Raw genomic sequence first — 14,230 nt, 5'->3', positions numbered from 1 at the left:
CGTGACGTCACGTAACTTCGTGGAAACGCAGGCTAAGAAAACCGTTTGAATAAAAATCACACGCCGAGATACGATGAACGGAGACAAATGTGTTTCTAGAATTTTGTATGCTCGCACGATCACTAGTAGCACTTCAATTAGCACTCGCGATATACCCCTTCAAGAAACCTTTTTGCTCGAACACGGACTCACGACAGTCTCAACATCGTAGTTGGGCACAATTCGAATTCTGAATACGCGAGACACACGCAAAACACGCACGGAGTCAACGGAACGTTCGACTACGTATGACCAGCGCTAGAGCACGAAGAAACATGGCTGCCGGCACGGCAGCGGCGGACGTGATCGTTGGTAGGTACACTCGGCGGTACTCGGCGCTAGTCGGCGTGACTCGGCGGCCGACTTGCCGAGTCGCGCCGACTAGCGCCGAGTACCGCCGAGTGTACCTACCAACGATCACGTCCGCCGCTGCCGTGCCGGTAGTCGTGCTCCATCGCCAGTTGGACGTGGTCTGACGTTCTGTTGACTCTGTGCGTGTCTCGCGTGTGTCTCGCGTATTCAGAATTCGAATTGTGCCCAACTACGATGTTGAGACTGTCGAGAGTGCCGTCGCGAGACGTGAGATTGTACGTATTCATGTGTAAAGCGCGGTATCGTGCCTTCGGTTTCGAGCAAAGTGTTTCTCGAAGGGAATACGTTCGGTAGTATATCGCGAGTGCTAATTGGAAGTGCTACTAGTCGTCGTGCGAGCATACGAAATTCTCGAAACAAATTTGTCGTATCTCGGCGTGTGATTTTCATTCAAACGGTTTCCTCGGCCTGTGTTTCTCCACGAAGTTACGTGACGTTACGCCGACTTTCGTGCCATGTTGATTTTCGCCGCCAATCGGACGAGCCGTTCTTTTCACGTATTTTTCCAAATGTAACGGTCGCGCCAAGTGAAATTCTCGCGCGCGGTTTACGTTTTACTCGTGTGTGATATATTATCTGTAATATCGGGAGTACCGAATAAAGTATCGGGCGATCGTTATTAATATGTGATTCGAGAATAGTAGGATGATGTCAGCAGAAAGCGGCAAAGGAATGTCAGCAAAACTGGAAAATTAAGGAATGTAGCAGCAGCAGCAGCAGGAGCAGCGACAGCAATCGGTGAGTGAATTTTTATCAAATCAATTAATTGAATTTATATCATGTATATGTGGTATTGAATTTATATCATGTATATGTGGTATTGCACATTTATAGAACACGATTATGTACATTTGCATAAACCAAATTTAAAATATGAATGCGTATAATTGTAAAGTTTACGGGTATAGCATGAAAAAGAAATTAAATAAACGTGGACATAGCATAGAAGAGACCCAAAAAGTCATGCACATTACCTACGGGATTCATAGATATTTAACTACATAGTTCAATGTGCACATTTTGTGCACATAGAGGCGCTGATGGATGAAAACACCTAAAACGACGCGATAACCGCGCTCTCAGGTTCCTCTTTGGTCGCACGAAAAAGGTCGCGCGGTGCCGCTCTCAGGCTTCTCTCTCTCTCTCTCTGCTTCTCTCTAGTGTCACAGATCAGTAGAGGAAAATCACAAGAATCATCTGGCAACACTGCGCGTGTGTTTACGCTCGTGTCGCTCGTCCGCTCGTCCCTCCTGTGGCAGACCCGGCAAAATGGACGATATAGCACTGCGGGCGTCCGATCACGTTTTAGAGGTGATATTTTCGTATCTGGATCTGCACACGCTAAGAAACTGTTCGTTAGTGTGCAAGCGGTGGCATCGCTTCCTAAATGACGAGAACAACGATGTATGGCGAATGCACTGTATACGAAGGCTCGCTCAGGAGGCCCTCAGCTCCGACCTGTTGTCATCGGTGCCCACGTACAAGTCTAAGCTACGCGCGTTCTACCATGCATGGAATCCGAACGATTGCTCGCGGAATATTTACATAAAGCCCAACGGATTCACCCTGCACAGGTTGGTGCCCGGCGACAGGTTGTCTTACCGCGCTGTCTCTTCGTTTTCTCTCTCGTTGGTCGGGAATGAATCCCCTTTCACTCGTATCTTTAATCCGAGAAAATTGTCACCTAGCTTTGTTTTGCGTAAACGCGGTCATCTATTAATAATAGAAATTATATGCATATAAATTTTTTTGTAAAGTAAAAAATAGCACAGATTCTTGATCAGCTAATGAGAATTATTGTATTGAGCTTTATTTTCTAAGATATAAAAATGATCCAAGATGACTATTGATGAATAAATATGGATTGACGTTTTAAAATTTTTACAGTCTAATGCTGTTGTAATCTAATACTGCTTTTTGTTGTAAATAAACTAGCTGTATAGTTGTATTTTGTCGTAAATAAACTAGCTATATTATGGCAAACATGGCTATGAGACAAAGAATTTGATTTTTTTGTAAGACAAACTAAAGAATGCTTTTTTTAGATGCTTGTAGTCGAGTCTCTGAGTAAAAATACATATAACATAATGTAATTTCTCCAGCAACTAATGAAAATTATAATTATAATATAGTAGAAATATGAACTGATTTGACAAATGCAATATCCAAAATGTCTCGCATCAGTTACCATACAATTGCAGAAACCCCGTAGCACAAAGTACAGACGCGTGTAGAGGCAAGATAGGTTTTCGACATGGCCGTCACGCATGGGAAGTTATTTGGGAAGGACCGTTAGGAACAGTAGCAGTAATAGGAATAGCCACTAAGGAAGCGCCCTTGTTGTGCCACGGATACGTAGCATTGCTCGGCTCCGATGAACATTCCTGGGGTTGGAACCTCGTTGATAACCATTTACTACATAATGGGGATCCACAGGGAAATTATCCTTTACTCAACAACGCTCCAAAATATCAGGTACTGAATTTGTTACAAAATTGTATCCATATTCATGTAATCATGCTCATTGTATTTTTTATGTATTGGCACTTCTCATAGTTTTTCAGAAGTTTATTCTTAACGTGTGATCATTTTTATTTACAGGTTGGGGAAAGAATTAGAGTAATTTTAGATTGCGATGATAATACATTATCCTTTGAGAAGAATTATGAATTTCTGGGTGTGGCTTTTAGAGGTATATTTTATCTATTTCTCTATATTTTTTATGCATTATCTATCATTACTATTAATTTCAAAGATTTGAGATAGTTACGTCATTTTCTTCTATTTTCCATTTCATTCTTTAAAATTTCAAAATAAAGCTGTAAGCATTTACGAGTCGCTTTGATAAACAGGGTTACCAGATAAGAGATTATATCCATCAGTATCTGCAGTTTATGGAAATACGGAAGTGTCTATGGTATATCTAGGACCACCATTGGATGGCTAACACATTACATTAAAAAAAAAAGACATATCCTCAGAAAGCTCATTTGAGGCTGTACAATGCATTCTTAATGCCAAGTTCTCTGCACTATACCGATATTGTCTACGTTTAAGTAGAGAAAGCACACGACGACAAACTGTACAATATTTACAGAGAATGTGTGCCTGTAGATTACTTGGTCAATATTGTAAATAATTGATATTTTATTTCACTTAAATTGTGAACTTCACTATTCATTTAGTTGAGATAATTAAATCAATCACTCGATTGATGTAATTGAACGTGTTATACATGGAAGCTTTAAGTGATACCAGTTTTTACATAATTATGTACATGATATGATTATACATCAAATTATATATCAAAATATTTTAATTATTTTTACTAAAATATATATGTTAAATGAAAGATACTACAAAATTTTATTTAAATAAAATTGGAATAATTCATATAGTATACATATAAATTCGTCATACTTGTTGCCTCCATGTAGTATTATTTTTATTTATATTACATAATTATACACAAAGATAAAATATCTGTAATATTTTATATTTACTACTTTATAACAATCAAATTATTTATCTAATTTATCTAATTTATATTTTCGAAAGATTTTTTTCAAAAAGAATTTTATTGAAATATCCTTAAATAATTGTTATAAATAATATTTAAGTATTTTTTGCATTTATTTGCATTTGTTCCTTTGTGTTGTTATAGTAATCTCAGGACACTCGTTATAATGTTACTTTTTATTGCTAAGATTAATGAACTCGTTATAATCTTCCTCAATGCTCATAGAATACTATTCTTTTTTATATGTATAACTTAAGTGTGCTATATATGTATATATAAATAACTTATGTTAACTTATGTCGTAAATGATACATCACCTGCCAAAGAAAAAACAATAAGATAATTGTTTTTTTTTGTAAAGCTTAATGTATGATTTGCTTGTTTCTTGTGATTTAGTATATATTTCATGTATAGAAAACTTAGGGTTTTTACAATGGATTATATTTTATTTACATTACAACAAAAACTTTCAGAAACGATTTTTCTTGTAATAGTATACAGGGTGTCCCACTTCAAGTGTTCATTGAGTATAGCTATATTATTTTGTGTACAAAATTAAATCCTTAAACTAATTATGTATCATAATAAAATCAAATAGTGAACTGAGAGGCTTTTTCAAGGCCTCATTCAATAGATATGAAAATTATTTGTCCTAAATAAATAAATTTTACATTTTCTATTATTTTCTAAAAATAATAGGAATTTACATGTTTTTATAACACATAATTTCTTTGGAAAAAATGCGAAAATAAAAAGAAAAAAATGTAGTAACTGTAAAGCATTACTTGCAAATACAATGTATATTTTTCATATTTCTAAACATTTAAAGACCTTATGTCTTAAATCACAAAATGATTTAAATTCCAAGTCGTCAGATATGATTCTATTATATAACAATTATAATGATTTATTAGATTCTACATTGCTACTGAAATCTAATATCATTTTAATGCCTTGTGTATATATAAAATTGTATAAATTTTTATGCCTATTGTGGATGAATGAATAGAACAAGAGATACTACAGGAAGTTTAAAAAGCTGTCCTTTTCATTTATCATCTAGTGAATTTTTATGTTGTTGACACACATTTACACACACGAGAGAGAGAGAGAGAGAAGAGAGAGAGAGAGAAGAGAGAGAGAGAGAGAGAGAAGAAAGAAGATATATAAATGCAGATTGTATATTACAATCTGTGTTTATAAATAATGCCGTTTTTAATATAAAATTGAATATACTGATGATTAGGGTGAAACTAGGTGTGATCAATAAGACGATTATTTATAATGTATATATTTATTGTAATGATTGCGTTTGCTGTATGTAGTGTTCGTGAATTAGTTTTTCTAAACTTTTGTACAGAATCGTGTACATAGTGATTATAAATATTTGGAAATAAACTTTATTTCGTATGTACTCGTGGTCTATTCGTTTATCAGCCTCCACTTATATCTTATAAATGTTTTATCGCCGATTCAATCGACCGTTGTAGATTAAATAAAAATAAATCTTATGACACAAAAATCATAACTAGACCCAGACAAAGTCTTTATTCATTTTACCCAAAATGTTACAATATTTTCACAACTCGAATGCTAGTGTAATGATGTTACACATATATCTATAATCTCTGAGTACCTGAATATTAACTCGTGGATTTAATGGAGACGTTACCATGGCGATATATCAAATCAAAAGCCTGCTTTGTAACATATAAATATTTATCGATGCTAAATGTTGAAAACTTCTTATCAATTCTGTTCTGAAGAAATGCTTTCAAATGCGAGAGTTAACAAATTTCTAAAGTGTCATTTAATCTTATCTCGTTAATAGGCGCAGTTGTATTTGGTGATAGTAAGTAATGTACAGAATGACATAGAGTAATATAGTTACAACAAAATTAATATTCTCACTCTGTAAATTTGTAGGGAGGTACACGTTTACCTACAATCCCGATTGCCTACAGCTTCGTTTGCACACACGAAAATAATTAAGGTACAAGAATAAGATTGTACACATGACATTACTGTGCACAAAACATTGCACACACGACAATATTGCGCGCAGGCACATTACACACATGACATTATTGCGCATATGCACATTGCACACATGATAATATTGCGTTGATACACATTGCACACATGACACTATTACATACATGCACACATGATATCATTGCGTTTATACACTCTGTAAGCAAGAGGAAGGTTTTACTTTTATTTTTATTTTTAATATGGTATATCTCGAAAACTAAAGCAGTTAGCCCTATAAGATCTATACAATTTTTTGTTCAACATAAAAAATATCAGAAACCATTGTCAAATCAAGGCGCCCAAGTTATTGAAATCGTGCCTCCACACCTTCCCCGGGAGCGTCCCAGATGCGCACAGTGTAAAATGATCACCAATCAGATTACTGCTTTAGTTAATAGTTAGGATAAATTTATAAAATTTGATTGGTGATGTCCGTTTTACACTGTGCGCATTTGGGATTCATGCGTACAGTGTAAACCCTTCCTCTTGCTTACAGAATGTATCAGCGCAATAATATCATGTGTGCAATCTGAATGTGTACAATAGTGTCATGTATGCAATATGCAAGTGTTCAATAATGTTGTGTGTGCAATGTGTTAATATTATTTCTTTATCTTATGTGCGCAATAATGTCATGTGTGCAATGTGTATCAGCGCAATATTATCATGTGTGCAATGTGCCTGCACGCAATAATGTCGTGTGTGCAATGTGTATGTGCGCAATAATGTCGTATGCAATCCTACTCTTGTACCTTAATTATTTTCGTGTATACAAACGAAGCTGTAGGCAATCGGGATTGTAGGTAAACGAAGCCCACCCAAATTTGTATACAGCTGTATACAGTCTACTACGAGCCAATGTTGGGTATTTACGTGTGCAAATTAATACTTAACGTGTAATCTAAACATAAACAAATAATAAAGAATAGTGGATTTCTTATTATTCGTCTAGCTATATATACCGTTCGATCATATCATCTTTTTACCTTTTTTTAACTTTTACATATAATATAAAGAAATGACACCTTATCCTTACATAACAATGATATTTTAAATCCAATCTGTTTTATCTATTTAAAATGATTCGAAAAAAAATTCATGAACGTATTTTCAAGTTTGTAAAATACTTTATTTTAAAATAAAGTACAAAATATAAAAAAAAAGTAATATAATTTAATTATCAAAGATTAATCAAAGATTGAATAAAAACTTCCGTAGTATCGAATTTCGATCGACCTCAAAATATGTATTAAAAATTTAATGCTATTTGAATGCTTAAATCAAATGCAAAATGTTAAAGTAAAATTTACTTTACATTTTTATTTTCTCTTTTATTTGAATCTGTAAAAATTAATTTGTTCTTTCAGTTTTGATCTTTTTTAAATGAACTGATTACTATATGAAACTATATGAAAACTATATAACTTAAAACAAATATTCGAAGCACAATGGTGAGATAATCTGCATATGTATAAAATGGTAATTTACATATTTTATATATAGGCTGTGCGTAAATAACCAGCATTGATGTAATGAAGAATTAGTTTTCACATTATTTCCCTTTTCAATTGCCGCCTGATTTGATTGAAAAAGTGGTTAGTGAATTGCTTAACATTGTATGTTCTATGGAATGCACTGTATCACATTTTCATTAGAATAAGTATATTCGACCGAACATTTTGTTAAAATAAAATTCCACTAATTTCTTCAATAAATACGGGGTTTTCCGCAGAAATATCACGCAGAAAAGTTGTTTCATTTAAATACAATTGATTCGCCATGGAATGTAAAGTGCTCGCTTATTAGAACATCATTCTGCGTATTCGGTGTTATCGACGTTATTTACAATTGTATGTTTCTACATTGAGAATAAGATGTTTTCTTTTTGTACAGAGTATGTATAAAGGCAACGCGCGCGAAGTATATCATGTACAAAATCGTGAACAATTTACTGGCAACGTATTTTTCACAAGCCAGGTATTCATATAATACCTTTATACAAATGAGGCTGAAACTGACGGAAACTTCATTCTCGAAGTTTTTAATTATTGAAAGAATACACAATCTAAATTATAATAACAAAAAAATTTCATACAATATAAGCTATACAAACAATGAAACTGCAAATTTATTTCGTCGCGTATTAGGAAAATGTAGCTTGAGTCTTAAAATAATATTGCAACTGCCATGTAGAGAATTTATTAGAAACTTATTTAAATAGAAGATTACAGATATATTTTATTTTTAAATGATACTAATTACTATTAACGCAAATATCATTAACGACAATTATAAAAAAACCTATCTACAGCTCATCCTATTTAACAAACCAAATTAAAATCTTTGGTACGGAATACCTGAACATATCATTCATAAGATTCTCTAATAATTTCTATTACACTCTGTTAGCACAATAATTACATTAAGTACACAAATGAGATAATAAGTGAAAAACATTTTTCTTAAATAGTTTGTTAATACTTTAATGAAGCATCTTACAATCTTACAATTGTATATCATGTCAGAATCCTATAAAATTATTAAGTCAACAAAAATAAATATGTAAACATCATTACACAGCTAAATAAACTTCATGGAAAATAGAATGTTAACAAAATATCTTTACATAAATAAGAATTTATTACCATAGTTTTTTATATTTGTTCAAGCTAATAATTTTTTGTATTATTAGCTAATGAGTAAACAATTTTATGTATTAATAAAAACTTTGTTCAAAAAAATTATAATTAATGAAAAGTATTTACGATTAAATAGAATCTTTACATTATTTCTCAAAATTAGGCCATTTTAATAACAAAATACTGTAAGAGTATTTTTATAGTACCATGTTACTAGTTTAATTCACAAAATACTACTATACGTATCTAATACAAGAATTGGAACATTCTCGTGCAAGAATTATGAGCATCTTATTTTTAATTTAAGACTTTTTGGTATGTTATTTGTGGTATATTTTATATATCCCACAAAGATATCTACATAATCGAATTCTTATATTTAAATTACAAGATTACAAAGTTAGATTTTTTATGTTGTTTTGTTATAAGTTAAATATAATTATATATAGTTCTATATATAGTTACTAATATTATCAATATTATTATATGAATATTGATAACATAAATTCTGTACTATCAAGCTGTTTTTATTAAAAAAATAAGTTTTTTTAATGGCAGCTTACTGAAATTATGGAACTTTATAAGTTATGTTTTTATTTAATTCTGTACAAGTATATAACGACATAGGTCATATTATTTTATTAATTTGCGGGAATGTTTATAGACCTATCATACAAAAATCGTTTCTATATGAAAAACATTCTGCTTAAAAAAACGTAAAATGGACGTTAGCTTTTAACCACGAGAACGCTATTTTTATGAAATTTAATTTCCATTTGGACGAAAGCATTCATTTATAGTTTGCGCTTTTATCCATATATCACATGTTTTATATATACCATAAAAAGCACATTCTAAATTCTAAAAACTTTCTCGTTATGTTACGTTGACGAGAATATATAAGCGAGAATTCGTATAATATAAGATTAAATAGTATAGGAACTGTCATATAAAAATATTTCCATATGCACAACTAGTTTTGCAAATAGAGTCATAAATTTATCAAAATAAGAACGTGTTTTACAAATGCTTTGTCAATTTTTTATGGTCTTCAGGTTATTATATTCAAACCTAAGAGATGATTCCTGTGGCCAAAATACTTATGCTACATTACATGCATTTCTAAATCACAAAAGTTTGCAAAGTTTCACGATCTTCCTTCCAAAGTGGGCAGTATTAATCATGAATCCTTTGTCAACAACAATCATTCCTGAATTTAGGCTTGGCAATATTAAATACATTATAAAATATAAGAATAATGTATGCGGTATAAGACTTTCTTAAGATTATTTCTCTTTTTCTCTTGTAAAATATTAAAAACAATTTTATTGTATCCTTGAAATAATTAATAAATAAATGCTTCAAATAATTAAGAATTAAATGCTAGAAAGATAAACATCTTATTGCTAAAATCTTATTTTTCTCAATAAAATATTGGTCATCCAAAAATATTTGTCATTAAAACGAATTAAAACAATTAAAATTTCATTTTGTCATTAAGATAATTCACTTGTCTTTATACAACTAAATCACGTAACCAAGAAGATTTACTGTGAAACTTTATAAGCTTTTGGTGTCTATCTATGTGTATAATATATGTATAGATAAAGTATTGCAGTTTCGTTATTTGAATATCTTCATTTCTATTATACTAATAAAAATATAAAAATGCACAAAGTGATTTACGTTTACAATGCTTTTTCACCTAATACAAGAAATTATATCTTTAATAAGTCACCGTTGTTATTAAACGTCAGCTTAAGCCTCACATCATTTTTGAGATTCTTAATCTATGCACAGCACTAGGCATGATAAGCATTTGGACAGAAATTCATTGTTCAAATTGACTATTCTTATCATTTGGTATCATAGACTAATGAATTAAAACTAATATGATCACAATGATTGTACCAAGATTACATTATCTATTTGGTACTTTGTATATGTCTGTGAAAGAGTTTAATCTTCGAAAAATAAATAAATCTCTTTTTAATATCTTTTAAATAAAAGTTCTTAGTGAAAATATATTAATCATTGTTTACGTTAACTGTAATGTAATTAGTTATTAAACTTGTAGAAGTTAGTTTTTCCTATGTCCCATTTTTAGTTTCCTTTTTAGACCATATTTAGAAGATGATATAAACATATAATTATATAGTCTGCAAGGAAAAAAACCTGACATTCTTATCATAATTACTTAATTACCTTAACATAATACCTTAATTACTAACGCAAATGCACATTATGTAAAAATATTGCAAATCTGTATCAATTCGTAAGTTTCACATAATCTTAAATATTACAGCAATGATGAATATATACTTACTTAATCAAGACGAGATGTTCAGACATGCAATAATTTTCTTGTCCAAATTAATCAAAATGTGTATGGCCATTTCCTGAGGTGTTAGACTCTTCGTGCAACTTTTCATTCTGTTCGTATGTACAATTTTTTTTCGGGATAGAACATTCCAGCGATGGCTTAACTCTGGTCGGTGGAAACTTGGTTAAGAAAAAGTTGGAACAATAACAGAATAATTTGCACAGAACGGGACATAATAATAATTGATGAGTCACTGCCCATATTCGATAATTTTGACCTTCAAATGGATCCAAGACAGCTGCACACAACATATGACTAAGATTCACATGTACAAGCTGTAAAAAAAGAAATATTTTAGATCTTCAAAAAATTAAGGTCCTTTTGCCAGCAATGCAGATTAATTTTAATCTTGGTTTGACTTACTTTCCATCATTTTTTAGTTCTAAAAATTAAAACAAAAGATAGAAAGCAAGTTAAAGCAAGATTAAACAAGACGTTTATTCAAATTTTGTAAAAGGATCTCCCAGGAGTTTTATTTATAATTGCAGATAAGATTAGAGATTTTTTAAAATGTAGCTTTGAGATAAATTTATATATTTTTATATTTCTTAATCATATAATCATAAAAAAAGTTTTGAATATTTGAGAAGAAATAATATAAACTAAATGTAGGTAGCATGTAATATTCAGAAATCGAAATACGATTAATGTATAATGCCAATTTAAAACAATGTATTGTTTTCTATTGTCACTAATTCTTTTATATAAAAATTTGCGAGTCACAAGATAAAAAATGTAAATGTATACATTATATTTATTGTTAATCAATTTTGCATTACCAAAAAAAAGTAATCAAAGAATTTTGTCAGAAAAATAGAGAATTTGGCAAAAATTTTTCCAAGTAAAATTTTATATAAATAATAATAAATTCTCATAAGAATCCATCATTTTCAAGGATAAAAAATAAATTCCCTGAAAATTTCAGGTTATTTCGTTTCTTCCTGGTAATATACATCCTGTTAGTCTATATTGCAAACAGACCTATGTCTGTAACATATAAGTAACAAAGCAAAATATACGAACTAAGGCAACACTTTGAAGAATCCAAAAGTGATATCCTGCATTAAGGCCATAACTTAGGATTGACCAGCTCATATCAGACAGTGGCTCAATATTATATACACCTACAATAAGAAAAATAGTGTTAGTCATTATCTGTTATCTCCTGCTGTTGTCTCTATTCAGACACAGATAATTACCTCCAATCCTTAATAAATAATATGGTATTACTAACATCAAACCATGCTGAATATAGTAATTTGCTTTGTCTGCAAATATCTAAAAAAAAAACTCTTATTGTCTCCAATTTCAACTTGCTTAATGTTTGATTACGTATCACAATAACTTACAACTCGAGATTCTGTCTCTGGAAATAGGTATGCTAATACCGGTCCATTCAACAGATTCAAATGTATTCTGAAGATAGCAGTGACTGTTGGACTGGGATCCGCAGCCAGCAAGTACAGCTGTTTTATAATAAAAAACAAATATAGTAGATTTAACTTAAAAAAAAATTAATTATCATAACAGTATGATAGTTCAAGCTTACCTGTAATGCTGTTGTAATATGACATGGGTTTAACAGATATATAACAGTCCTGCTGGTGAACTTAAAGCCCATCTCCATCCCCAGGACCAGTGACATTATGATCAGCAGGACTCGTCTGCCCACACGGTCCTGGCTGTGCTGGTCGTAAGCTACTTTCTTTGGCAAAGTTATCCGCTTGAGACCCCATATAATGAAGGATATGATGAATATAGATATGAAGAAGGTCTCTATTATCCGTCGCTTTAGTGTTAAGTAATTTGCGCATTCTGGACCAACGTTGCGCGGTATCGAGCTGTTCACACCATCGTATGCCCACTCGAACATCGTCCTAAATTAACTTCTTCGGAACTGAAACAAAAAGCCGTCAGTAGTCCACAAGTAGTCTCCAACCACTAGTCACATAATCGAGCGTGACTCAACGCGATAGGGAAAAAAATATGGAAATAGTAATTACACAAGAATAAAAACACAGTTTCTTCGCTTAACAAAACGAGTGGAAAAAAAAAGAGGGATCACATAAAACGGTTTTTAACCGCGATCGCTACGTTGCGGCTCGAGTCAAGCGAGGTTAGAGTCGATGAGAGCCAAGGGGACATGCGAACGCTTTATTGATCCTGATGCCGAATTGTCATGCATTCGACACGCATGAATGCAGTACCTAAAATAAAAGGGGTGTCGTTCGCTGCGACGCGATCCGTGTTTAAGTAACAGTGTCTACACTGCAAAATCAAAACAAATTTACAACACCGCCGGAATATCAATAGACTTCAGTCGCGGGACACGGGTTCGAAACCCCTTTTCCTCCCGCAACCCGCTACTCCAAGCATCGATTGGCTGACACTGCTGGCAGAAAACGAGACGCTTATTGAGATCTGTGCTGCGATTCCGAGCGTGACCTACTACGTTCGGCCGAGCAGTGCCGATCGGCCGAACGTAAGTCACGTTGGTCGCAGCAGAGTGCGCGACGGCTCACGGAATAGTCAGAGTGCGATGTGTTCGCGCGGGCTCGGAATCGCAGCACAGCTTGAGGTATCGCTACCTGTTTCCCAGATGGCGGCACCTTTATCAAAGCGCAGGAAGTGTGAATTATTTTAATTTTGAAATATTTGACAAGCAAGAATAAAATAATTCTAGGAGCAAACAATTATTCTTGCTTGATTCGAATAAATTGATGCAAAAATTTTATTCGTAGATTAAATACTAACTGACAATATTTATTTTTATATCTAAAAAGTAGGCTGTAGATGAGTATACATATATGTACTCTGCTAATTAAATAAATATCCACACACACAGCACACATGTTTCAAAAAGCTTTCTGAAAGATATCTCCTGTCAAATATCTTTTAGAAAGCTTTTTGAAAGATATACTGTATGGATAATAACAAAAGAAAAGAAAATTACAATTAAATTTCGATTATTATAAAAATAACGTAATAAAAAAATTGATATATAATGTTCTTTGTGTAAAATATAGTACTCACTGAAATATTCACTTTTAATACAAATAATTGCATAATGCAGTGTAATGTACATCGAGATATATATATTGCAAAGATCACTTTTTTGCTATATTATTTTAATGATATATTGTCGCAACGTTTTGCAATGTTTTTGTAAACTTAATTGCAATATTGTAATGAAATATTATATTTCTGCAATGTTACTGTAATCTTTTTAAATTGTATGGAGAA

The 14,230-nt window shown here is 32.0% G+C and overlaps 2 protein-coding genes across 3 annotated transcripts; one reads left to right on the top strand and one right to left on the bottom strand.

The window, feature by feature from the left end:
• The first annotated feature begins 1,571 nt into the window (after positions 1-1,571).
• On the top strand, positions 1,572-5,342 carry LOC105840760 (F-box/SPRY domain-containing protein 1). Its single transcript, XM_012687815.3, has 4 exons — positions 1,572-1,985; positions 2,613-2,886; positions 3,013-3,103; positions 3,264-5,342. Exons 1-4 carry the CDS (start codon positions 1,681-1,683, stop codon positions 3,356-3,358), a joined length of 765 nt encoding a protein of 254 aa, XP_012543269.1. The 5' UTR covers positions 1,572-1,680; the 3' UTR covers positions 3,359-5,342.
• Positions 5,343-5,456: 114 nt separating this feature from the next.
• Positions 5,457-13,438, bottom strand: LOC105840761 (transmembrane protein 164). 2 transcript variants are annotated; one of them, XM_028189695.2, is made up of 7 exons: positions 13,195-13,438; positions 12,537-12,884; positions 12,337-12,453; positions 12,187-12,265; positions 12,011-12,111; positions 10,931-11,262; positions 5,457-10,763 (listed from the first exon to the last, which is right to left on the bottom strand). In XM_028189695.2, exons 2-6 carry the CDS (start codon positions 12,858-12,860, stop codon positions 10,978-10,980), a joined length of 906 nt encoding a protein of 301 aa, XP_028045496.1. In that variant the 5' UTR covers positions 12,861-12,884; positions 13,195-13,438; the 3' UTR covers positions 5,457-10,763; positions 10,931-10,977. The 2 variants fall into 2 exon arrangements, with proteins under 2 accessions (XP_028045496.1, XP_036148755.1); XM_036292862.1 differs by lacking the exon at positions 13,195-13,438 and adding an exon at positions 12,991-13,188.
• Positions 13,439-14,230: the final 792 nt, after the last annotated feature.

This window comes from Monomorium pharaonis, chromosome 10, assembly GCF_013373865.1.
Source record: "Monomorium pharaonis isolate MP-MQ-018 chromosome 10, ASM1337386v2, whole genome shotgun sequence".
Lineage (NCBI taxonomy): Eukaryota > Metazoa > Arthropoda > Insecta > Hymenoptera > Formicidae > Monomorium > Monomorium pharaonis.
This window is presented reverse-complemented; position numbering and strand designations above follow the sequence as displayed.